The sequence below is a fragment of the Dermochelys coriacea genome, chromosome 10 (assembly GCF_009764565.3).
Source record: "Dermochelys coriacea isolate rDerCor1 chromosome 10, rDerCor1.pri.v4, whole genome shotgun sequence".
In the NCBI taxonomy this organism is placed as follows: Eukaryota; Metazoa; Chordata; order Testudines; family Dermochelyidae; genus Dermochelys; species Dermochelys coriacea.
Genome location: NC_050077.1, coordinates 66,896,068 through 66,922,550, shown reverse-complemented (window position 1 = coordinate 66,922,550; position 26,483 = coordinate 66,896,068). Strand labels below are relative to the sequence as shown.

At 44.8% G+C, this 26,483-nt stretch overlaps 2 protein-coding genes across 17 annotated transcripts in view; one reads left to right on the top strand and one right to left on the bottom strand.

Moving 5' to 3' along the window:
- GABPB1 (GA binding protein transcription factor subunit beta 1) overlaps window positions 1–5,395 on the bottom strand; it is a 40,017-nt gene extending 34,622 nt beyond the window's left edge. The window contains exon 1 of one of the 3 annotated variants that reach the window (XM_043493887.1): window positions 5,371–5,395. In XM_043493887.1, the coding sequence (XP_043349822.1) occupies window positions 5,371–5,373 (3 nt within the window). In that variant the 5' untranslated portion in view covers window positions 5,374–5,395. Of the gene's footprint in view, window positions 1–5,067; window positions 5,285–5,370 lie in introns of those variants that run through there. The other 2 variants (XM_038418411.2, XM_043493888.1) reach the window with 2 other exon arrangements.
- Window positions 4,845–26,483, top strand: part of USP8 (ubiquitin specific peptidase 8) — a 47,669-nt gene continuing 26,030 nt past the window's right edge. For 4 of the 14 annotated variants that reach the window (XM_043493883.1, XM_043493876.1, XM_038418408.2 and 1 more), the window contains exon 1: window positions 15,140–15,534. The gene's annotated coding sequence lies outside the window, so the exon portion shown is untranslated. Of the gene's footprint in view, window positions 5,037–15,139; window positions 15,535–23,313; window positions 23,373–26,483 lie in introns of those variants that run through there. The other 10 variants (XM_043493886.1, XM_043493884.1, XM_043493879.1 and 7 more) reach the window with 6 other exon arrangements.

Sequence of the window (26,483 nt, the reverse complement as noted above, 5' to 3'; positions counted from 1 at the left end):
CCAGTATAGTCTAGTCTTTGGGCTCTCCAGCTGCATTACTGAAATTGTAACTTGAAAAAAAAAAAATGAATCAAGAGGCTTCTTCCAGACATGACAAACAAGATATCAGGAGGTTGAGGACAATATCTTGAGCCTATAACATGAGTAGTTGCTACATCAATTGTTTCTAAGGCCTTTTCTACACTAGAAAGGGTATACTGGTATAGCTAGACCAGCACATGCTCCTAGTTAATACACAGCTTTTATCACAAGAGTTCTTTTTCTGGTATAGCTTATACCAGCTCCCAATTAAAACAGCTACACTGGCAAAAGGACTTTGATGATTTAACTGTGTCTACATTAGGGCTTTTGCCAGCATAGTTATGTCGGTTAGGGATGTGAATTTTCTCACACTCCTGACATAGCTATACAACCAAAACTTTTAAGTACAGACCACACCCTAGCTGAGGGTGCTCTTGTACTCCAATAGCTCCTGCACTACCACATGGGGTCATTGGCCAGCAGCAGTGTTTTGCCTGTGACTGATTAAGTGATTGGGATGCTCTTATTTGTATTGGAAATTCTTCACAGTGATTCTTGAGTTTTTGGACTTTTAGACTCAGTTACTGCCATACACTTCATATGGCTACCTTGAAGACCACTTAGGCACCACAGCTGGAACAAAAATCAAATACACACCTGTGAGATACCATCAACATAGTACATCTGTTTTGTAGGAACTGTATTGGCTTATTTACTTTCAGTTATAATTCAAGTTATTAAATTTGATGTATAAAGCTCTAAATAGGTTGGACTGTAGATAACAGTTCATCTCTCTTCCCCCATGCAGCAGTACCAACACCAGCTAGGGTGATATGAAATGAGGCAGCTGGTAGCAGAACTTTTTAAGGCCTTGCTTACACTGAGATTTCAGCCACCAGTGTAGCTGTACCAGAGTGAACAGGAGTTAGGCCGGTATAAGAGTCACTCAGGGGTTTGGATTTTCCATATCCTTGAGCAACATAATTATATTGACATACGTTGGTAGCACAGACCAAGCTTTAGCTACACTAGAGCAGTGTGATCCGCACCAATACAGTTTACTGCAGAGTAAGCTGTGCCAGCAATATATAGTATCTATGCTAGGGATTTACACTAGTGCAGTTATACGGATGTCTGAAAATCCAAGGTAAACAAAGCCTAAAGAAATAGAATATGCTACCCCACTGGTCTGATAAAGACCAAGAGAATCGTGCTTTGAAACGCATGTAAGGCCCACCACTTCTCACAGCCACTTGTTATTTATTCTTCAGAAAGTCCTTTTCTTTTGGTGCTTCAAAGCCAATCTGCCTATATAATCATTGACCTGGTTTTCAGAGGAACTGAGCACCGCAACTCCCACTGAACTCAATGGAAACTTATTCGTCATCTCTGACGAATCAGGTTTTTCAATTAGATTTAGTATACGTGCCCTGGGAAGTGTCAAAGAAAACATTGAAAATTCCTAACATATATTGATATATAAATGTGTTGGAAAAAATTAATTCATTAAATAAAATACAAACATCTCATTTTATATTTCATTATCTAACCAGTGTTAAATATCATCACTGAAGCCAACTTGTTTCTGGTTTTCGAAGGACGGACACAATACCACAATGGTTGAATTCAGGGCAAGATATTGCCCCCATCACCACCAATAAAAGAAAACCTTCTTTCGTCTAACTAAAAATGGTTTTACTAGTACCTGCTTGTTTCCATACGGTAATACTTCTTAAGACCACTTCTGATGCCTTAATTTTATTTTCACATTTATATATCATCTAACAGGTTGCATCCAATAATGTCTAAGGAAATAAATCCATCAAATTGAGTAATTTCCTTGTAAATCGTCATAACTCACTGATTATTCTATAATTCCCACACATCATCGGGGGATCAAAATAAGTATGCAGGCTGATATTAAAGATCTGAGCTAGAGTGCAGAATTAAAATTTTATTTTAATATAGTTTGTCAGAAGTAAACCGTTTTAATTTACGTTTTATCATGCCAGTCTTTTAATCTAACAGTGCAGCAATTCTGCTCCTACTGGTAGCTAACCACTGTTTCTAGATAATTTAACCAAAAATTCAACATGATATATGCTTCAGAAAAGGTTTGCTCTCTCAGGCCACGTCTACACTACCCGCCAGATCAGCGGGTAGTGATCAATCTATCGAGGATCAATTTTTTCGTGTCTAGTGTAGATGCGATAAATCGATCCCCGATTGCTCTGGCATCAACTCCATCACGGCAAGAGGCGGAAGTGAAGTCGACGGGGGAGCGGCGGCCGTCGATCCCGTGCCACCAGGACGCAAAGTAAGTGATTCTAAGTCGATCTAAGATACGTCAACTTCAGCTACGCTATTCTCGTAGTTGAAGTTCCATATCTTAGATCGATCCCGCCCCCCCACAGTGTAGACCAAGCCTCAGAGAACAGGTGATAAATAGTCAAAGGTCAAATGATTTAATTTTGTCAGTAGTTTCATTCTTTCACCCTTTTAATTTTAAATATGCCCATGTATCAATAAGACTCCATTGTACAGTTCAGAACTATAGAAAATATTTTTTTCCTTGAGCCAGAAGCATACATTTGGCTCTTATGTATGTTAGAACTGTTATTTCCCTAATAAATGCTATCTTGTTTTGACAGCCAAGAGCTAGTTGTGTTTTAACTACACCCCTGAACTGTACTACAGCTTTGAACAGAACAGGTCTTCAGTATGACTAGAGGATACATGTGTTGTCCCCACTTCAGATTAAAACACAGTTTCTTAAGGTACACATCTATAATGAGGACCCTTGACAGTTACTATTCTGTGAATAGGCCCAAAGCCTGGAAGCAAACTATTTTCAGGAAGAGCATACAGTACTTGGCTTATCTGAATGGTGGGTGGCCACGTGCTACTAATTGAGAACTGATTCTGACTCCTTACTTTTGGACTTGTGTTTATTACCGTATATAAGGGAAACTGGATTGGGAGCAAGAGTTAGATTTGGAGTATATTGGGTATTCAACCTGTGTTGTATATATCCTTAACACTCTGAAGGAAAGAGGGCAGTTTCAGTTTACATGGATTTTATTTTAAATCGTACATTTTATTCAAACCAGCTTCTAGCCTAATTCGAGATCCCTAATACGTACATTGAATTTTAAATACAAATTAAAACAGATAACTATTTCAAAGTTCATTTTACATAACTATCCATGTAAATTTAGGACTAATACCTACTGTTTTCTCCAGATTACACCTAACTAGATCAAGCAAAAAACACTTTAGTAGAGGGCATAAGAGATCATTAAAAACTGATTTAAGGGGTAAATTCTTAGAATCCTAATCTGGGTTTGATGCGTTAACAGCCCTAGATTTGAAAAGGGGTCTGATAGTATGTAAACCAATTTGATTCCTACAGGTGACAGGCAATACAACTGTTCAAACAAATGCAATTTATGAGAATGATTATTATTATATCTTTTATCCCAAAAGATTCCAAGCATTTTAAAATGATATACTACAAAATGGGGTAATTTTATCCTCAGTAAAATGTAAGCACTTCTGGGCCTGAAATACTTCCAAACAAGCTACAGTAGATACAAACGATAATAACCTGCATGCCAGCCCAAACCAAGGCAGGAAACGCACAGTCAGATAGCCAAGGTGGGAGCAAAAGAATGGAGCGATGCTGCAACCCTGGAGACAACACCCCTTTGAAAAAGTCCACTGCTGAGCTACTAGAGAAGTCCTGTCATCTGCCCACTAGCCCGCTTCTCGCTATAACATTGTATAGGACAAGTAGATGGGGCCACAGCAGCATACACACAACTGGGCTTTAGAGACAACTATTATGCGCACTGCACTCACTGGGGTCACAGATCACAAATATGAACCAAGCCAACATGCTTGGCACTGGCGGGGAAGAAGGTAATACAGGCATGACCCATTCCTTGGATACACATCCCACATGCACCTCTGCCACACAGACCCTTACCTTCCCCCCACAGTTCTCAGCAAGCCCCTCCATCACCTCACATACCACAGCCTTCCAACTCCCACACATCCAACCTGCACCCTGCCACACACACCCCTTATCCCCCAGTGCTCAGCAGGCCCCTCCATTCCCTCTCACACCACAGCCTCCCCACCCCCACATCCATCACACACCCCACCAGAGACCCTTTACCTCCCCGCGCTCAGAAAACTCCCCATCCTTTCACACACCACAGCCTCCCCACCCCCACAACACATCCAACATGCACCCCACCACAGACCCCTTACCCCCCCAGAGCTCAGCGAGCCCCCATCCCTTCACACACTGCAGCCTCCCCACCCCACACCACACATCCAGCATGCACCCCGCCACACAGACCCCTTACCCCCCCAGAGCTCAGCGAGCCCCTATCCCTTCACACACTACAGCCTCCCCACCTCACAACACACATCCAGCATGCACCCCGCCACACAGACCCCTTACCCCCCCAGAGCTCAGCGAGCCCCCATCCCTTCACACACTACAGCCTCCCCACCTCACAACACACATCCAGCATGCACCCCGCCACACAGACCCCTTACCCCCCCAGAGCTCAGCGAGCCCCCATCCCTTCACACACTGCAGCCTCCCCACCCCACAACACACATCCAGCATGCACCCCGCCACACAGACCCCTTACCCCCCCAGAGCTCAGCGAGCCCCCATCCCTTCACACACTGCAGCCTCCCCACCCCACAACACACATCCAGCATGCACCCCGCCACACAGACCCCTTACCCCCCCAGAGCTCAGCGAGCCCCCATCCCTTCACACACTGCAGCCTCCCCACCCCGCCGAGCCCTGCCCGCGCCCAGCCCCCGTGCGCCCCCCGTGCGGCGGGGTCCCCGGAAGGCCGGCCGGCCCGCCCGCCCGCTCTCCCCAACAGGAAATCCTGGCTGGGCTGGGCGCTGCGGAGGGAGCCGCGGCGCCGGGTTCCGGGGGAAGTGGAATTATTTTTTACCAGCGAAGAGATCAACTTCCACATCCGGTAACAGGGCCCTACAAAGGCAGAGACTGACCTGGAAAAGCTTGGCCGGCCCGGGGGGGGTGGGGGAGAGACGGGGCACGGCAATGGGGCCTTACCGTGCTGCCTGCCCGGCCGCCGCCGCCGTCCACAACAACAACCACGGGCGCCAAAGGCCGCCTCTCAACGGCGCCCAAAAGCCCCACACAAAAGTCCCTGCTGCTGCGCCTGGCGGAGGGACACAGCGGGCGGGAGGGGAGAGGCGGCTCCGGTCACCACAGTGCGCCCCCTCTGTGCTGAAGCAGGGGGACCCCGGGACGGCGAGGAGGCAGCGCTTTGAGGGGCGCATGGCACTTACCATTGGGGTGCAGGGATTATCTTATTACACAAATATCCCCGACAAAAGGGGCTTGGCGGAGGGATACGGCCTCTGTGCTCCCTACTACGCATGCGCAGATATCGGGAGCGGGGGGGGGGGAGTTGGGACTTGAGAGCCCGCCATGTTCTGTGGCTGCGCTGCTTCCCGCCCGCAGGGGGGCGAGGGGGCGATGCTGCCTTAGCGAGGCAGAGGCGGGCGGTGTGGGGGGTGAGGGAGGGAGCGAGCAAAACCCTTGTAAAAGCACAGCCGCGAAGGGGGCTCCCTGCGAGTCTGGCGGGCCGCCGGCGTTCGCCGCCCACAGACCTGCTAAGGCCGGGTCTGCGCTGCCAGCCCCCGGTACAGCCGGAGCGCTCCCCCTGCGAGAACCCGCGGAGAGCGGGCGCGGGTAGTTTGCACCTCACTGTAGCGGGCAGAGGGCCGGCGGCGCTGTGCCTTAGAGGGGTTTGCCGAGGCTCAGTGAGGTCAGAGCCAAGTCTGCGGGGCCTTGTCCGCACGGGGGTTCGCAGCGAGTTCACTGGCTGTGAAAACGCACCTTTTTTGGCGGGGAACGTAGCGTCTGAGCGGTGCACATACCGCACGGACCTCCGCTCCAGAGTGAGCCAGTCCTGCTGCTCCTGCCCTCCCCTCTGACTGCCCGACCTCCGCCCCAGGTCCCCAAACCGCTTCTCCCAAAATCTCCTGCCGTTCAAGACCTGACCCCCAACTGCGCTGAACCTTGAGCCCTAGCTACCACAATTGCTCCAGTTCCTAGCCCTATAGCTACCAGGAAAAGATACCTGAATCACAGGGTTTTTTTGAGAGAGAGAAGTGGGTGATCTTTTATTGGACCAACTTCTGTAGGTGAGAGAAAAGCTTTTGAGCGACTGAGCTCTTCAGGTCTGGAATAAAGGTACTTAGAGTGTCACAGCAAAATAGAAAGTGGAACAGATTATTAAGCATAAATAGTTAACACATAAGAGACCATCAAGGTGAAGTGTCCCGTTAAGACCTTGGAAGTCATAGGACAAAAGGGGATTAATGGGTTACAGCTTGTTGTAATAAACTATAAATCCAGGGTCTTTATTAAATCCAGGATTTATAGTGTCTAGAAAAATTAGGAGTACTTGTGGCACCTTAGAGACTAACAAATTTATTAGAGCATAAGCTTTCGTGAGCTACAGCTCACTTCATCGGATGCACGAAAGCTTATGCTCTAATAAATTTGTTAGTCTCTAAGGTGCCACAAGTACTCCTTTTCTTTTTGCAAATACAGGCTAACATGGCTGCTACTCTGAAAACCTAGAAAAATTAGGAATTTAAGATCCCAGGCTCATCTTTTGAAGGTGTTGTGCAGGTTTCCTTTGAAGATGAGGACTGAGGTCAGGTCTACACTTAAAACGCTGCATCTACATCAGCACAGCTGCACTGATGCAGGCACAGCTGTGTCTCTGTAGCACTTAAGTGAAGATGCTCCTACGCTGATGTGAGAGCTTCTGTCCACATAGTTATGTTGATGGGAGCAGCTCTCCCATCAATATAGTGCTGTCTGTGGGGGGGAGGCTGGGTTGGTATAACTATGTTGCTTAGAGGTATGGATTTTTCACACCCGAGTGTGATAGTTAAACCAATTTAGGTCTAGTGTAGACCTGGCCTGAGAAGTCAGCTACGGAGTGATAATTTTGTGAAAAGTGTTTGCCACTTTATTTTTTGTTGGTTTTGTAGCCATTAATAATAACTAGATTTCCTTTCTTAAAAGATAATCTTTTTATTGTAATTATAATAATATTTTTCAGAGTGGTCTTTCTTTTGTCCTACACATTGCCTTGGACACCTCAGGGAAAAGTACAAATCATCATCATCCAAAGATCTGAAATCACCTCAGAAACATTAATGAATTAAACTTCACTATCCCTCTGAAATACTATAGGTCAGTTTAGTATTCCCATTTTACTGATGGGAACTATATTACAGAGAAAATAATTGAGTTGCCTTACTGGTAGATGTGCAGACGGAACCGAAGGGTCCTGGATAAACATATGCTCAGACCACTACACCATACTGTCAGACTTGCACATTTCCTGCCTGCGGAGTCCTCCACACTTATCTTAAAACCCCAATGAATCCCATTTTACTCCACCACATTCAAAAGCCTTCCATTGTGTTGACACTCATTCTGATGAAAGGGGACCAGTTGCTTGTCTTTCTAGAGCTCGTCAGTGCTGCTCCATGCATCAGCCAGAAGGGGCCACTACAAAGCAACATGAGATACCCCCTTTCTTTTGGGGGTTTGCAATGCTTGCAAGCAGAATGAGGAAACAAAATTGAATTTGTTCAAACCTTAATTGAATTTTTTAAAGTAAGGGCTGAGGGAATGCTGACAGGTACGGAAAAACACTTCAGATAGATTTCAGAGTAGCAGCTGTGTTAGTCTGTATTCACAAAAAGAAAAGGAGTACTTGTGGCATCTTAGAGACTAACAAATTTATTTGAACATAAGCTTTCGTGAGCTACAGCTCACTTCATCGGATGCATGTATTTTCCACTGCATGCATCCGATGAAGTGAGCTGTAGCTCACGAAAGCTTATGCTCAAATAAATTTGTTAGTCTCTAAGGTATCACAAGTACTCCTTTTTTTTAGTTCAGATAGAGACATCCCTTAGGGTTGAATTTATTAAAGCGTGAACTATAGATTCCTAGTATAGAGGATAGGAAAGAAGTTGGTAAAGTACAGATAGGAACTAGCAAGGAACAGTCAAACACTACAGAGTCCCATTTAAACAAAACATATGAAGGCATGCAATTAAATATTGACAAAATGTACAAGTGCTTATATACAAATGCTAGATGTCTAAATAATAAGATGGGTGAACTGGACTGCCTGGCATTAAATGAGGATATTAATATAATAAGCATCACAGAAACTTGGTGGAATGAGGATACTCAATAGGACACAGTAATACCAGGGTACAAAATATATAGGAATGACAGAGTAGGTCATGCTGGTGGGGGAGTGGCACTATATGCTAAAAAAAAGCATAGAGTCAATAAGATGAAAATAAATGTATCAAACATTATACCATAGAATCTCTATGGATAGAAATTCCATGCTTCAATAATCAGAGTATAGCAGTAGGAATATATTAGTGACCACCTGACCAGGATGGTGAGAGTGATTTTTAAATGCCAATGGAGGTTAGAGAGGTTACAAAATCACAAAATCCAGCAATAATGGGTGATTTCAACTATCCTCATATTGACTGGGTAAATGTCACCTCAGGATGTGATGCAGAGATATAAATGATCCTTGGAGCAGCTAGTTCTGGAACCTACAAGGGGACAGGCAATTCTTGATTTAGCTCTAAGTGCAACACAGAATTTGGTCCAAGAGGTAAGTATAGCTGAACTGCTCAGAAATATGATAATGAAGAAATTAAATTTAGCTTGTAGGGGGGGAAATACCAAAACAACCCACCACAGTAATATTTAACTTTAAAAGGGGGGAACTACACAAGAATGAGGACACGAGTTAGAAATTAAAAAGAGCAGTCACAAGGATAAAATGCCTGCAAGTAGCATGGAGACGACTTCAAAACACCTTAATCGAGGCTCAGACTAAATGTATATCCCAAATCAAAAAAGGCAGGTAGGAGGACCAAAAGAATGCCACCATCATTACTCTGCTAGAGACCAAAAATTATGGACTGAACAGAGGCAGTGGATTTATGGTGTCTTCTTAGTGTATGTGCAATGTGCCTCATGTGATTTATGGTTTATTACAGAAATCTGTAATCCACTAACCCCTTCTTTTTATCCTATGACTGCAGAGGTGTTAACAGGCCACTCTACCTTGAATAAAGAACAGGAGTACTTGTAAAAAGAAAAGGAGTACTTGTGGCACCTTAGAGACTAACAAATTTATTTGAGCGTAAGCTTTCGTCGGATGCATTCAGTGGAAAATACAGTGGAGAAATTTATATACACAGAGAACATGAAACAATGGGTGTTATACACACTGTAAGGAGGGTGATCACTTAAGATGAGCTATTCCAGCAGGAGGGGGCGGGGGGAGGAAGAAAACCTTTTGTAGTGATAATCAAGGTGGGCCATTTCCAGCAGTTGACAAGAATGTCTGAGGAATGCGGGGGAGGGAGGAGGAGGAATAACACAGGGAAATAGTTTTACTTTCTGTAATGACCCATCCACTCCCAGTCTCTATTCAAGCCTAAGTTAATTGTATCCAGTTTGCAAATTAATTCCAATTCAGCAGTCTCTCATTGGAGTCTGTTTCTGAAGTTTTTTTGTTGAAGAATAGCCACTCTTAGGTTTGTAGTCGAGTGACCAGAGAGATTGAAGTGTTCTCCGACTGGTTTTTGAATGTTATAATCCTTGACATCTGATTTGTGTCCATTTATTCTTTTACGTAGAGACTGTCCAGTTTGACCAATGTACATGGTAGAGTGGCATTGCAGGCACATGATGGCATATATTACATTGGTAGATGCACAGGTGAACGAGCCTCTGATAGTGTGGCTGATGTGATTAGGCCCTATGATGGTGTCCCCCGAATATGATATGTGGACAGAGTTGGCAACGGGCTTTGTTGCAAGGATAGGTTCCTGGGTTAGTGGTTCTGTTGTGTGGTGTGTGGTTGCTGGTGAGTATTTGCTTCAGAGTGGGGGGCTGTCTGTAAGCAAGGACTGGCCTGTCTCCCAAGATCTGTGAGAGTGATGGGTCGTCCTTCAGAATAGGTTGTAGATCCTTGATGATGCATTGGAGAGGTTTTAGTTGGGGGCTGAAGGTGATGGCTAGTGGCGTTGTGTTATTTTCTTTGTTCGGCCTGTCCTGTAGTAGGTGACTTCTGGGTACTCTTCTGGCTCTGTCAGTCTGTTTCTTCACTTTAGCAGGTGGGTATCTTAGTTGTAAGAATGCTTGATAGAGACCTTGTAGGTGTTTGTCTCTGTCTGAGGGGTTGGAGCAAATGCGGTTGTATCGTAGAGCTTGGCTGTAGACAATGGATCGTATGGTGTGATCTGGATGAAAGCTGGAGGCATGTCGGTAGGAATAGCGGTGAGTAGGTTTCCGGTATAGGGTGGTGTTTATGTGACCATCGCTTATTAGCACCGTAGTGTCTAGGAAGTGGATCTCTTGTGTGGAACTGGTCCAGGCTGAGGTTGATGGTGGGATGGAAATTGTTGAAATCATGGTGGAATTCCTCAAGGGCTTCTTTTCCATGGGTCCAGATGATGAAGATGTCATCAATGTAGTGCAAGTAGAGTAGGGGCAACAGGGGATGAGAGCCGAGGAAGCGTTGTTCTAAGTCAGCCATAAAAATGTTGGCATACTGTGGGGCCATTGCAATGCGGTTGATTTGAAGGTATACATTGTCCCCAAATGTGAAATAGTTTTGGGTGAGGACAAAGTTACAAAGTTCAGCCACCAGGTTGGCTGTGACATTATCGGGGATACTGTTCCTGACGGCTTGTAGTCCATCTTTGTGTGGAATATTGGTGAAGAGGGCTTCTACATCCATAGTGGCCAGGATGGTGTTTTCAGGAAGATCACCGATGGATTGTAGTTTCCTCAGGAAGTCAGTGGTGTCTTGAAGATAGCTGGTAGCGTAGGGCCTGAGGAGGAGTAATTGTGGCACCTTAGAGACTAACGGATTTATTAGAGCATAAGCTTTCGTGGGCTACAGCCCACTTCATCGGATGCATAGAATGGAACATATAGTAAGAAGATATATATATACATACGGCGAAGGTGGAATTTGCCATACAAACTGTGAGAGGCTAATTAGTTAAGATGAGGTATTATCAGGAGGAGAAAAAAAATTTTGTAGTGATAATCAAGATGGCCCATTTAGACAGTTGACAAGAAGGTGTGAGGATACTTAACTTAAGGAAATAGATTCAATATGTGTAATGCCCCAGCCACTCCCACTCTCTATTCAAACTCAAGTTAATGGTATCTAGTTTGCATATTAATTCAAGTTCAGCAGTTTCTCCTTGGAGACTGTTTTTGAAGCTTTTCTGTTTCAAAATTACAGGTTTCAGAGTAGCAGCTGTGTTAGTCTGTATTCGCAAAAAGAAAAGGAATACTTGTGGCACCTTAGAGACTAACAAATTTATTTGAGCATAAGCTTTCATGAACTACAGCATCCGATGAAGTGAGCTGTAGCTCACGAAAGCTTATGCTCAAATAAATTTGTTAGTCTATAAGGTGCCACAAGTACTCCTTTTCTTGTTGCAAAATTGCCACACTTAAATCTTTTACTGAGTGACCAGAGAGGGTGAAGTGTTCTCTTACCAGTTTTTGAATGTTATGATTCTTGATGTTAGATTTGTATCCATTTATTCTTTTGCGTAGAGACTGTCTGGTTTGGCCAATGTACATGGCAGAGGGGCATTGCTGGTGCATGATGGCACATATCACATTGATAGATGTGCAGGTGAACGATCCCCTGATGGCTTGGCTAATGTGATTAGGTCCTATGATGGTGTCACTTGAATAAATATGTGGACAGAGTTGGTATCGGGCTTTGTTGCAAGGATAGGTTCCTGGGTTAGTGTTTTTGGTGTGCGGTTGCTGGAGAGTATTTGCTTCAGGTTGCGGGGGCTCTCTGTAAGCGAGGACTGGTCTGTCTCCCAAGATCTGTGAGAGTGAGGGATCATTTTTCAGGATAGGTTGTAAATCTGTGATGATGCACTGGAGAGGTTTTATTTGGGGGCTGAAGGTGACAGCTACATTCATGCAATTTCCCCACCCAGATGTGGCCCTCAGGCCAAAAAGTTTGCCTACCCCTGGATTAAACTGACAGAGGCGGATTACTGTTTTGTGGGGCCCTGGGCCAGAGCAAGTGGGTGCTCCTGCCAGGGAGCAGGTTCGCGGTGTGGGGGCTAGCCCAGCTCCACCCACCCAGCACTCCTGCTGCGGAGTGGGGTCGGGGCACAGGGGTTTGCCCCACTCCCCGCAGGAGCACGGGCAGATGGGTGGAGTTGGTCTGGATGCGGGGCACCCATTTTTCTGCCCTCCCCGCCATTGGCCAGGGCCCCGTTGACCCAGGGGCTAATCCGCCACTGTTAGACTGGATATGTTTTTCTCACTACTCCACTTTGGACAACAGTTAGCATGATATTTATCATTTATTTCCACACAGGGGGCTTACCCTGGCGGGCCGCGGGCCAAAGGTTGCTGATCCCTGGGCTATCTTATTGTATACAAAAGGTTTGAATTTTCTCTGAACATTATTTGAAAATGCAGTATTAAAAGTACTCAGTTATATATTAAGGCATGCAATCAAAATGTATATTGTATATGCATCTCAGGCCTCTACTACCTCCTGCGACAGCTGCATGCCCACCCAGACATGGGAGGAGAAATGGGAACTTGGGATAGTTGATTTCTCTTAGGCCTTTCTTCCACTGATATAAGTCCCTGGGGAACTTTATGCCAGCGCTGTATGTTACAGCTGCTCCCCTGCAGCTCTAACTTGCAGTGGGGCCAGGCTGAGCCCCCCACGCTTGGAAAGAGTGGAGAATCATTTCAGTGTTTTAATAGCCATATACACAACAAAGCCAAAATATCTACACAGACTTAACTTCCTTCTTTGGTAGGCATGAGGCCTTGCAAAGTAATAAGGCTACGAAGTGCACAGAAGCATAAACAAAAAGAAAAGGAGTACTTGTGGCACCTTAGAGACTAACAAATTTATTTGAGCATAAGCTATAAGTGAGCTACAGCTCACTTCATCGGATGCATTCGGTGGAAAATACAGTGGGGAGATTTATATACACACACACACAGAGAACATGAAACAATGGGTTTTATCATACACACTGTAAGGAGAAAGAAAAGGAGTACTTGTGGCACCTTAGAGACTAACAAATTTATTAGAGCATAAGCTTTCGTGAGCTACAGCTCACTTCATCGGATGCTGTAGCTCACGAAAGCTTATGCTCTAATAAATTTGTTAGTCTCTAAGGTGCCACAAGTACTCCTTTTCTTTTTGCGAATACAGACTAACACAGCTGCTACTCTGAAAACTGTAAGGAGAGTGATCACTTAAGATGAGCCATCACCAGCGGGGGGGGGGAGGGGAAGGAGAAAAACCTTTCATGGTGACAAGCAAGGTGGGCCATATCCAGCAGTTAACAAGAATATCTGAGGAACAGTGGGGGGTGGGGTGGGGTGGGGGGGAGAAATAACATGGGGAAATAGTTTTACTTTATGTAATGACTCATCCACTCCCAGTCTCTATTCAAGCCTAAGTTAATTGTACCCAGTTTGCAAATTAATTCCAATTCAGCAGTCTCTCATTGGAATCTGTTTTTGAAGTTTTTTTTGTTGAAGAATAGCCACTCTTAGGTCTGTAATCGAGTGACCAGAAAGATTGAAGTGTTCTCCAACTGGTTTTTGAATGTTATAATCCTTGACGTCTGATTTGTGTCCATTTATTCTTTTACGTAGAGACTGTCCATTTTGACCAATGTACATGGCAGAGGGGCATAGCTGGCACATGATGGCATATATCACATTGGTAGATGCGCAGCTGAACGAGCCTCTGATAGTGTGGCTGATGTGATTAGGCCCTATGATGGTGTCCCCTGAATAGATATGTGGACAGAGTTGGCAACGGGCTTTGTTGCAAGGATAGGTTCCTGGGTTAGTGGTTCTGTTATGTGATTGCTGGTGAGTATTTGCTTCAGGTTGGGGGGCTGTCTGTAAGCAAGGACTGGCCTGTCTCCCAAGATCTGCGAGAGTGATGGGTCATCCTTCAGAATAGGTTGTAGATCCTTGATGATGCGTTGGAGAGGTTTTAGTTGGGGGCTGAAGGTGATGGCTAGTGGCGTTGTGTTATTTTCTTTGTTGGGCCTGTCCTGTAGTAGGTGACTTCTGGGTACTCTTCTGGCTCTGTCAATCTGTTTCTTCACTTCAGGAGGTGGGTATTGTAGTTGTAGGAATGCATGATAGAGATCTTGTAGGTGTTTGTCTCTGTCTGAGGGGTTGGAGCAAATGTGGTTATATCGTAGAGCTTGGCTGTAGACAATGGATCGTGTGGTGTGATCTGGATGAAAGCTCGAGGCAGAAGAGTCATAGAATATCTTGGAAGGGACCTTAGGAGGTCATCTAGTCCAACCCGCTACTCAAAGCAGGACCAATCCCCAGTTTTTGTCCCAGATTCCTAAATGGCCCCCTCTAGGATTGAACTCACAATCCTGGGTTTAGTAGGCCAATACTCAAACCACTGAGCTATTCCTTCCCCCAATACAGTCAAAGTATCCTGACTCCTAGTGCCCAGCTCTGACCGAACTCCCTCTATATGTCTACACTGCACATTATGCCCACATCTGCATGACCTGGGTTTGTGAACTTGGTGTTTACAAGAAAATGCTCATGTGTCCACAGTGCATTGCAAAGAGTTTACAATTGCTAGACCTGGGTCTCACAGGTGTACTAACACGTCCATATTGTCCTACACAGACCTTCTGACTCAAGTCTGTGGCTTGACCTGTGTCCACGCTGAAAAACGACAAGGTTCAGACTTGAGTCACAGTTGGATCGGGCTCCAACCCACTCCTCTAGCAGGGTCCTTGGTGGATCCTGAGGACTTCCTAAGCCAAGCTGGACTGATTTGTGTACGGACAGAAGGGGGCTTTGTGCTCAAACCTGAGTCATGGGCAACTTAGTGTGGAGTGTAAACATGCACACGCACACGCACACACCCCGAGGCTGGAATCCCGAGTTCTGGTGCCCAGTTCTGACCACGCTTCTTCCTACAGCCTGCTACAAGGGCCGCATCACTGGGCTAGAGCCTGACTCACTCCGCCACGCGCCTTCCCACAGCCTGGCGCAGAGCCCAGGCCTCCTGACTCCAGCTCAGCGCACGCTCCTTCGCACACGGCCTAGGTTCGCATCCCGGGGTCCCGACGCCGGTATCTGGCTGGTTCACCTGCCCCCAGTTTAGCCCGGGAGTGTCTCCCCGCCCCAGGGGGACGTGCCCTGGCTAGGCTGCGGGAGAGCGCCCGCCCTCGCAGGGGGAGCTTGGGAGGAGCCCACCCGAGTTCCGCCTCAGCAGTGATGGCCGCGTAGAGTCTCCTCAGCGGTCCTGCTCGGACATGGGCCTGTCCCGAGCCGGCAGCCTAAGGCAGCGAGTCTCCTCGGCGGTGAGTAGGGACCCGGCCGGCCGCCTGGGCCTGGCCGCCGGGCTTGAGGGCAGAAGGAGAGTGAGAGGCCGGGATGGAGACGGCCTCTTCCTCCGGCCATAGAGCCGCTGGGGCTCGGCTCTGAGGGCTGGCGGGGCTCCCTTCTCAGCAGCCGGGGGGCAGGTCCTGGCGGGGGGGGGCAACCCATCGCGTACCCGGACTCCTGAGGCGATCCGTGCGTGCTGGTGAGGGAGAGGGGCTCGGTGTGGGTGGATGGGGCACAGTGGGGCTGGTCGGGGGACAGGAGGAGAGAAGGGCTGGAGGCTCTGCAGGACAGGAGGGGGTGGTGGGGGTATTGGTTAGAGCGGGACACTGGTAGCCTGGGGGGGGGGGGGGGTCCTTTTACTGACTGCTAGTAACTTGTTTGTGTGACCTGGTCACTTATCCTCTTCAGCCTCAGTTTACTAGTAGGTAAAATGGAAATGGCTGTAGGCACCTTCGCGGGAGGCTTAATATCTGTAAAGCACTGTAAGAGCTTCAGGTGAAGTGTCCTGGGGAAACAAGCTGTGATTTTATTTTGATAGTTTAACAAGCATTATGAATGCTTCATGCTGGGTGAAGTATGCAGATTCATACTTTTGGGAGCTGTCATGATGTGGTGTCTATTTTGATGGGCTTAGGGTGCTCACAATTATATCAAAAGGAAACTGTCTGGTTTAAAAACCAAAAACTAAAGTGGCCTTGTATTACCACTTCAGTGATTAAAAACCAAAACAATTTTTAAAAAAAAGTCTACGTTTCTACCACTTATTTTATTTATTTATTTTTGGCATATCATGCACTTTGGATAAATATACAAGTTAGCCAGTTTCACTTTCTGGTTCCCTTATTTTTACAGTAACTTGTTTGGATTGAATTAATTTTCACTGAATTTTTTTTTTAAATTTTTTAGAGTCACTAACTTTTTTAGTAGTTTGGTTTGGTAAACCATTGTTGTGTACACAAATCTAACTTTCTGGCCTAAACTACCTGACAACATGTATTAATCTAGCAGTCAAGTAAAGGGCTTCCTCAAAAGTGCTAGAGTGCTTTTGAACAGTTGATAGGTATGAGCCCTGACCCTGCAATCTGAAATCTTTTCATGCGGATCAGTGGGACTCTGCACTGAAGGACCATATACCCATGTGGAGTTCCAATGGAATCTGTGTGATTGCATGACTGTCCCTAGAACTGTAAAACATTAATCTTGAAAATTTTAGGAGTAGATTTACAAATCTCATTCTAACAAAACAAGATATGCCAAGTGTGCAATACTTGGCATGTCAATCTAGGTCAAAAAGACAGCACAGAGGGCGTCATGTTGCAAGTAGCATATTCCATTATTTCCACTGGTTATTATAGTTACTGCTTACTCATATCCTCTGTAAATACAATCATGTTAATTAGCTATGTAAAAGATCTTTTACATGTAGATTATCTAGTCTAGAGCTTGGGGTTGGGGTGGGAGGAGTCCACTCGAGTTCCGCCTCAGCAGCTATGGCCACATAGGGTCTCCTCAGCGTTACTGCTTGGACATTGGCCTGCCCCGAGCCGGCAGCCTGAGGCAGTGAGTCCCCTCGGCGGTGAGTACAGACCCTATCCTCCTAACTCTGTCAGTGCAGAGTTGCCCAGTTATGCTTTAAATATTTCTGTTAGTAATACCCAAGCAAATTTTTTTGAGGTGAAGGGCTTGATCTTGGGATGTACTAAGTACCTGTATCTCCCATTGACATCCATTCCTTGGATCTCAGTACCTCTTGGGATCAAGATCTAGATTAACAATCCTCAGGTGTGGAATTGGAGTCCAGTGTAATGTTCCATCTCCAAATTAGTAAGTAAATAAAATATAATGACTTGAGAGCTATTTTTACTGAAAGTTCTAAAAATTCACAATCAACCTAAAGTAGTCCCAAAAAAAAAAACAAAAAAAAAACCCCCAACTAAAAGTAGATTCAAATATTGCACTGGCTCCTGAGTTGTCTTGCTGGTCTTCATGGTTTTGCAATCTCACATTCCTTTCTTTAAAAAGTGTCTACTTTGTGGATGTGTGAAAAACCGAGACAAATGATTCTAAGATCCTTTGTGCTTTGGGTTGTGGAGGGGAGCAAGAGAGTAAAGAGGCAGAAGAGGAAATGGGCATGCCCTCACCTTCATAAGAGCAGAGCAACTCCAGGCACTCAGGTCTCTGCTGTGTAGGAGCCTAACAGCCACTCTGCCCAGCATGCTCTCCTCCCGACCTAGTGGGGATTTCACTTAAATTTTTAGATAGATATTAAATGCTAACATGTTTGAAAAATCAAGTAAAAATGCTTTTATTAGCAAATTGCTTTTGAACTGCACTGCCCACCACTAGGGGAACTGGCATTAGTAGAGCAGGGATGGCCCCGGGCCGTACTTTGCCCACCCCTGGTCTAGCAGATGTTCTGACATCTGCCAAATGGAGGCCAAGGTCCTCCTTGGATGTTGACAGGTTTCAGAGTAGCGGCCGTGTTAGTCTGTATTCGCAAAAAGAAAAGGAGTACTTGTGGCACCTTAGAGACTAACAAATTTGTTAGTCTCTAAGGTGCCACAAGTACTCCTTTTCTTCTTGGATGTTGAGTATCGCTCCCTGTCTCATTGAAAGGAATTTTTGGGGAACATCAGTGAGGTGAACCTTGTAGAATTTCTAGAGGGTGTCTCAGCCTTGCTTGACCTTTACCATTGGAGCCAAGGATAGGATCTGGCCTTTTAGTTTTAGTGGACTTTAAGTCACCTGGTTAAATCAAAATTCTGTTTCCTGATCTAACAGATTAAATGCTATTTACAAAATGAAGTGAAAATAGTATTCTATGAAAACGTTTGTTTACAAAGAAGTCCCATGTCTTTCCCAGTTAACTAGCCCCCTAGTTTTTGCAGTATTCAGATGCAGTAATATGGAAATTTGACAGCAGCTCAGGTAAATATTTTTTAAAAAGGAAGTGTTACTTGCATTAAATATTTTTAAAGGATCAATACAGCTCCTGTATATATTTTAAATTCAGTTTTACTTTGCCCCTAAATTTTCAATATGCTGCAGTAACAACAACGTAGAACTGCGTTGTCAAAGTTGAAAGAGGGAAGTTTTAGCAAGTAGAGGCCCAATCCTAAAAGACATTCACATGTTTAACTTTACTACTGGGAATAATCCCTTTGAAATCATTGCAACTACTCATGGTAGTAAAGGTAGGTACATGTGTAAATCTATGCAGGATTGGGGCCTAGGTAGGCTCTTGGCACTGGGGATGACATTGGTGGGGGCTTGGGATAAATAAACACTAATTGGATAACTTGTTAAGATGACAAGCAATTAAATAGTTGATATGGATACTTGTTTTTCTTCAGTGTTAACGCTTATAAGTAGAGTAGTTTACAGCCCTTTGAGCTATTGTTTTATGCTGTCTGCAGACTCAGGAAGACACTTGATTGATTTAAGTCTAGTCTACCTTCAGAGGGTTTTGCTGATTTAGCTATATCAGCGTAATTAAATCAGCAAAAGCCTTCTAGTGTAGATGCAGATTATTGGTATTAGAGTGCTTATGCTGCTATCGCTTATACTTTTATCATATCTCTGTTGACAAATAAAAGTCACACCCCTTACCGACATAACTATGCCTGCAAAACTTTAGAGTGGTAGTAGTGTTGATGTAATATTCTTATACTTCTACAAGACATTTGACTTGATACAGCATGACATTTTAAATAAAAATCTAGAATAGAAAATTAACATTGCACACATTAAATGAATTAAAAACTGACTAATTGACATGTCTCAATGTAACTGTAAACAAGGAATCATCATCTAGTGATTATGTTTCCAGGGATTCCTGCAGGGATTGGTTCTTGGCCCTGCACTATTTAACATTTTAATCAATGCTCTGGAAGAAAACATAAAATCATCACTAATAAAGTACGTAAATGACACAAATTGCGGGACTAGTAAATAATGAAGAGGACAGGTGATTGATTCAGAGCAATTTGAATTGCTTGGTAAACTGGGTGCAAGCAAACAATATATTTTAATATGGCTAAATGTAAATGTATCTATCTAGGAACAAAGAATGTAGGCCATACTTACAGGATGGTGGACAATCCCAGAAAGCAGTGATTTTGAAAAAGATTTGGGTGTTGAGGTGGATAATTAGCTGAACACGAGTTCCCAGTATGACGCTGTGGCCCAAAAAGGTCAAAATCATTATGCAATCCTCTGATGCATAAACAGGAATCTTGAGTAGGAGTAGAGAGGTTATTTTACATCTGTATTTGGCACTGGTGCAGTCACTGCTGGAATACTGCTGGAGTTCAGTTCTGGTGCCCACAATTTTAGAAGGATGTTGATAAGTCAGAGGGTTCAGAAAAGAGCCACTGGACTGATTAGAGGATTAGAAAACACGTTTTATAGTGATAGACTCAAGGAGCTCAGTCTATTTAGTTTAACAAAGAGAAGGTTAAGGGGTGACTTGACTACAGAATACAGTAAAAGCTCTATTATCCAACCCTGTATAAACTGTCTTATCCGACCCACTGTATAAAAGTGTCTCACCACTTCCAGTGACTTTGATTCACCTCATTCAAACTCCTACTGCTCTAGTAATGTAGATTCATATTCATTTAGAATTCTGATTCTTAAGGAAAAACAACTTCATGGAGAAATTCAAGCCACATTTTTATAAAATAGTCTAGGTCGGGAGTTTTCAAGCTTTCATGGTGGGCCACCCTTTTCCCACTCAATTGCATGGAGCACTTCCCTGCCCACTGCCAATCAAATTATATTTCTATGTTAAGAAGAGCAATTTTAGAAAACTAAGGTATTTTAGCTTCTTTTAATATGCTTTAGCAGCTTAAAAAAAGGGGGCCTCCAGAATCAGCTGGACTCTGTATGGCCAGTTCTCTGGAGACCACCATAGAGTACTTCTTTGACCACGAGTAATCCATAGCCTATAATTTGGGAACCATTGGTCCAGAAAATTATGAAGGTGTCAGTCACAGTTACATACTTAGGGTTGAGTATTGCATTTATTGCAAAGCTAAGTTAGAAATTACAGTAGAAATCTTAGATGAATTTATGAAATCCACAATAAAGTCAAAATGTTTATCATGATTGTATCTGATACCAAAAGTGTAATAAGTAATCTGTTGATTTCTTTTCAAAAAGAAAATTACAGTACTCCTACATCCTTTCCTTATTAATTTTGTATTTAGTGCAGTAGCTTCTGGAGCACCAGTCTTAAACCAGTGCCCCATGTAGAGATAGTCAAAACCGTTAAGTGTTTGGCAATTAATTTACCTTTACACTACGAGTTTAGGTTGAATTTAGCAGCGTTATATCAATTTAACCTTACACCCATCCACACGATGTAGCCATTTTTGTTGACTTAAATGGCTCTTAAAATCAATTTCTGTACTCCTCCGCGACGAGGGGATTAGTGCTGTAATAGACATCACCAGGTCGAGTTTGGGGAAGCGTGGATGCAATTTGATGGTATTGGTCTCCGGGAGCTATCCAGAGTGCTCCATTGTGACTGCTCTGGACATCACTTGCAACTCAGATGCACTAGCCAGGTACACAGGAAAAACACCAGGAACTTTTGAATTTCATTTCCTGTTTGGGCAGCATGGTGAGCTCATCAGCAGACGTGACCATGCAGTCCCAGAATCGCAAAAGAGCTCCAGCATGGACCGAATGGGAGGTACTGAATCTGATCGCTGTATGGGGAGACAAATCTGTGCTATCAGAACTCTGTTCCAAAAGACGAAATGCCAACATATTTGAAAAAATCTCCAAGGGCATGATGCACAGCGGCTATAAGAGGGACCCGCAGCAGTGCCACATGAAAATTAAGGAGCTCAGGCAAGCCTACTAAAAAACCAAAGAGGCAAACGGCTGCTCCGGGTCAGAGCCCCAGACATGCCGCTTCTATGATGAGCTGCATGCAATTCTAGGGGGTGCCTCAACCACTACCCCACCCCTGTCCGTGGACACCTGCAAGGGGGGAGTCTCATGCAAAAGGGATGAGGATTTTGGGGAAGCCGGAGAAGGCACCTCTGGTGAGTGTATCTTTGTAAATATAATAGATGGTTTAAAAGCAAGCGAGTTTAATGATTAATTTGCCCTGAAGACTTGGGATGCATTTGCAGCCAGTATAGCAACTGGAAAAGTCGGTTAATGTGTCTGGGGATGGAGTGGAAATCCACCAGGGACATTATTAAGGGGACATTCAGAAGTGGCCATTCTTGCTGGGCTGTTTGCCTGTGGCTGAAAAGAAATCATCCCCGCTTTTAGCCACGCGGTGGGGGCGGGAGGTGTTCATGCTGAGCTGTTTGCGTTTGGCTGGCAGGAATCTTCCCTGATACTAGTCATGCGGTGGGAGGAGGGGTGAAGTGATCATCCCAGAGAATTGGGTAGGGGGAGGGTTTAGTTGGGTTTGTGTTGCACGTTAACCCGAAAACTGCAGCCCCTCCTTTTAAATGGCCAACCCAACAGGTGCTTGGTATGGGAAAGGAGGGCGCTGCTTTTGGAACCATTCCCACATGTTACGAAGGCTGAAGAATCTGAAAGACTGTGGCTTACCACGGCTGCCTGAAAGCAGAATTCCGTTGCCCGGCCCTGCGTGTGGTGATCTCTCACACCAAACCGGCAGGCCCTCAATACAAGAGGCAAAATGCGACCTTGTACCAAAAACATACGTGCTATGTAATGTTAACAGCTTGGTTCACCATGAGTCTACCCATTGTTCTCTAAAATGGTCTTTTTAAATACTACTCTTTTTTTTTTTTTCCTTCCGCAGCTGCAAATGTTTCAATGTTCCCCCAATCGTCTCCATCCCAGAGGCTAGCGCAGATAAGGCGGTGAAAAAAAAAACCGCACTCACGATGAAATGCTCTCAGAGCTCATGCAATTCTCCCACACTGAAAGAGCTTAGCCGAATGTGTGGAGGCAAACAATGTCAGAGTCCAGGAAAGCAGAAAATGAACGCGAGGACAGGAGGGACAAGCAAGATAAGAGGTTGCGGGAGCACGAGGAGAGGTGGTGGCAGCGTGATGAGAGGAGGCAGGATGCAATGTTGAGGCTACTGGGGGATCACACTGATATGCTCCGATGTCTGGTGGAGCTGCAGGAAAGGCAGCAGGAGTATAGACCGCCACTGCAGCCACTGTGTAACCGCCCACCCTCCTCCCCAAGTTCCATAGCCTCCTTACCCAGATGCCCAAGAACGCGGGGGGGAGGGAGGGCCCTCCAGGCACCCAACACTCCACCCCAGAAGACTGCCCAAGCAACAGAAGGCTGGCATTCAATAAGTTTTGAAGTGCAGTGTGGTCTTGTCCTTCCCTCCTCCCCTCATTCACCACCTCACCTGCTGCTTCCCTCCTCTTCCTCCCGCACCCCTCCCGGGCTACCTTGGCAGTTATCCCCCTATTTGTGTGATTGAATTAATAAAGAATGCATGATTTTGAAACAACAATGACTTTATTGCCTCTGCAAGTGTGATCGAAGCGGGGAGGGCGGTTGTCTTACAAGGAAGTAGAGTGAACCAAGGGGGCGGGTTTTGATCAAGGAGAAACAAACAGAACTTTCACACTGTAGCCTGGCCAGTCATGAAACTGGTTTTCAAAGCGTCTCTGATGGGCACCGCACCCTCCTGTGCTCTTCTAACCGCCCTGGTGTCTGGCTGTGCATAATCAGCGGCCAGGAGATTTGTCTCAACCTCTCATCCCACTATAAACATCTCCCCCTTACTCTCACAGATATTGTGGAGCACACAGCAATAAAAATGGGAATATTGGTTTCACTGAGGTCTAACAGAGTGAGTAAACTGCATGAGCGCGCTTTTAAACATCCAAATGCACACTCTACCACCATTCTGCACTCGCTCGGCCTATAGTTGAACAGCTCTTTACTACTGTCCAGGCTGCCTGTGTACGGCTTCATGAGCCATGGCATTAAGGGGTAAGCTGGGTCCCCAAGGATAACTATAGGCATTTCAACATCCCCAACAGTTATTTTCTGGTCTGGGAAGTAAGTCCCTTCCTGCAGCTGTTCAAACAGACCAGAGTTCCTGAAGATGTGAGTGTCTTGTACCTTTCCCGGCCATCCCACGTTGATGTTGGTGAAAAGTCCCTTGTGATCCACCAGTGCTTGCAGCACCATTGAAAAGTACCCCTTGCGGTTTATGTACTGGCTGCCAAGGTGGTCCGGTCCCAAGATAGCAGCCCCCACAGTAGAATTGCTCACTCTAAATTGATTCCCAACTGATTGGTAGCTGTCTGGCGTTGCAAGCTTCCAGAGGGCTATCGCCACTTGCTTGTGAACTGTGAGGGCTGCTCTCATCTTGGTATTCTTGCACTTCAGGGCAGGGGAAAGCAAGTCTCAAAGTTCCATGAAAGTGCCCTTGCGCATGCAAGAGTTTTGTAACCACTGGGAATCATCCCACACTGTGCAGTCTCACCAGTCTGAGCTTGTTTCCCAGGCCCAGAATCGGCGTTCCATGGCACGAGCCTGCCCCATTGCCACCAGGATGTCCAAATTGCCGGGGCCCGTGGTTTGAGAGAAATCTGTGTACATGTCCTCATCACTCTTGTCACCGCTCTGCCATCGCTTCCTCACCTGCTTTTGCATGTTCTGGTTCTGCACATACTGCAGGATAATGCACGAGATGTTTACCATGCTCATAACTGTGACGGTGATCTGAGTGGGCTCCATGCTTGCCATGATATGGTGTCTGCAGGAGAGCAGAGTTGCAGGGGAAGCAGTGGCTGAAGACGGATGTCCTGAGGATAGATATTATAGAGAACGACGAAAGGACCTGCGAGGTGGATTCATGAGAGCAGAGTTGCAGTGGAAGCGGTGGAGGACGACGGTTAGCACTACACACATTTCCCGAGGAAGAACACGCGTACCTGGGAGCCCAGGACAGACAACATGGAGAAATTCACTATTGAGACCATAGCAGCACAGCAGAGTTGCAGCGGAAGCGGTGGATGATGACGGTTAGCAGTCCTACTGCACCGTCTGCTGAAAGCAGTACGGTGTCCGCACGGAAAAAAGGCGTAAAATGATTGTCTGCCGTTGCTTTCACAGAAGGAGGGGTGACTGACGACATGTCCCTAAAACCACCCGTGACAATGTTTTTGGCCTATCAGACATTGGGAGCTTAACCCAGAATTCCAATGGGTGGCGGAGACTGTGGGAACTGTGGGATAGCTACCCACAGTGCTCCGCTCCATAAGTCGATGCTAGCCACAGTAGTGAGGACACACTCCACCAACTTAATGCGCTTAGTGTGAACATACGATTTCTAAAAATCAACTTCTATAATATCGACCTAATTTTGTAGTGTAAACATACCCTTAGAAAAATCTTGAAAAAAGATAAGGGGAGTGAAGAAACATTTGATAGGAAAAGAAAACTAAATCTAGCACTGTGTGTACATGGCATGATCTTGAGGCTCATAACCATAGCAGAAGAATTGTAAAATCTGGGAAGACCTTCGCTTCACTACTGAGAAATTGTACAAATGAATAAGTGGCTAGACTGCTACTTACCTTATTTTCTCATAAAAAAAAATCTTTAGAGTAATTTTGGACCAGATAGAACTCTATATTTATGTAGATTAGATCTCAAATTGAAATTCTAATGTCAATTTTTGGGAGATATTAGCATCTTTCCCATTTTACAAAATAATTGTCTGTTTTCCATATTGTTGTTTTTCTAGACTAGGGTCGTTTTCATACCTGTGTCAGAATACACACTTATAATACTTGTAAGACAGTTTATAATACTCAATTACCTGCTACTGCTAAGAGTTTCAGAGAACATAAAAGTTATGTAACACATTGAACCTTGAAGATATATTTAGAAAGGACTTAAAGCTTCAGGGAAATTAAGTCTTTATTTACAGTCCTTAGAAAAAGACAGAAGCCAGCAAAGCCTGTCCTCTGAAGATGGATTGAACAAGTAATATGAAAATCTTATTAAAAAGAGAATGAAATCTTCTCACGTAACTGCAGCATTACCCAGAATTTGCTTCACCCTATGCAGAAAAGGCTGTTACCTTGCAAGAAATACTTTGTTTGTGTGGGGGGGGTATCCAAAGTTATCACATCCTTTCAAAGCAGTATTTTAAAAGTATTGAATATCTTTGCATATGCCTTTTAGGGAAAGGTTCTTAATTCTGTATTTCACTTAAACTAAACATTTGATGGATTCTTAAATTTTGATGACTTCAAATCAAAACTGGATGCCTTTGTGGAAGTTATGCTTTAGTCAAATACAAATTATACTTAGTCAAACACAAATTGTTCAAAACCAGGGTAAGTGGGTGAAGTTTCATGGCCTCCACAGTATATGCAGGAGTTCAGACTAGGTGATTTAATGATTCTTTCTGGCTTTAAACCCTGTGAATTTTTGTTGTTAGTGAAATGTGCATGTTTGAGAACGCAGGCATTTGAAGTCTTCCATTTATTCCCATCTGAGAATGAGGGGGTAGTTCATTCTCCTTTCCCATGCAATCTTAGGCTCACTGCTAAGACTTACAATTGGGGCTTTTAACATTGCTAGTTTTCTGATATAAGCATCTGACTACTAGGAAATGGGCTGAGACCATCAATTAATTTCACATAGGCCATGAAACAGCCAGATGTGGTAACTGCCATAGAGCTCTTTATATTACATGGTCATAACAATCACGGAATTTCTGTTGATAACCAAGAGAAGTTAGGCTTTTAACTGGCTTATTACTCAATTTTGATAGTAGCCATTCCTAAATTATGGCTTCAAGTTTGAAGAGATAAGTAACAAAGCTTCTTCCTGATGTCAGACCTTGAGGTGTTAAGGTATGACCTTAACTATATTAAAGATGAATTTAAGCATTGCTTCGGATGACTGTCAGATAATCAAATCAGGAGATAAAAGCAAG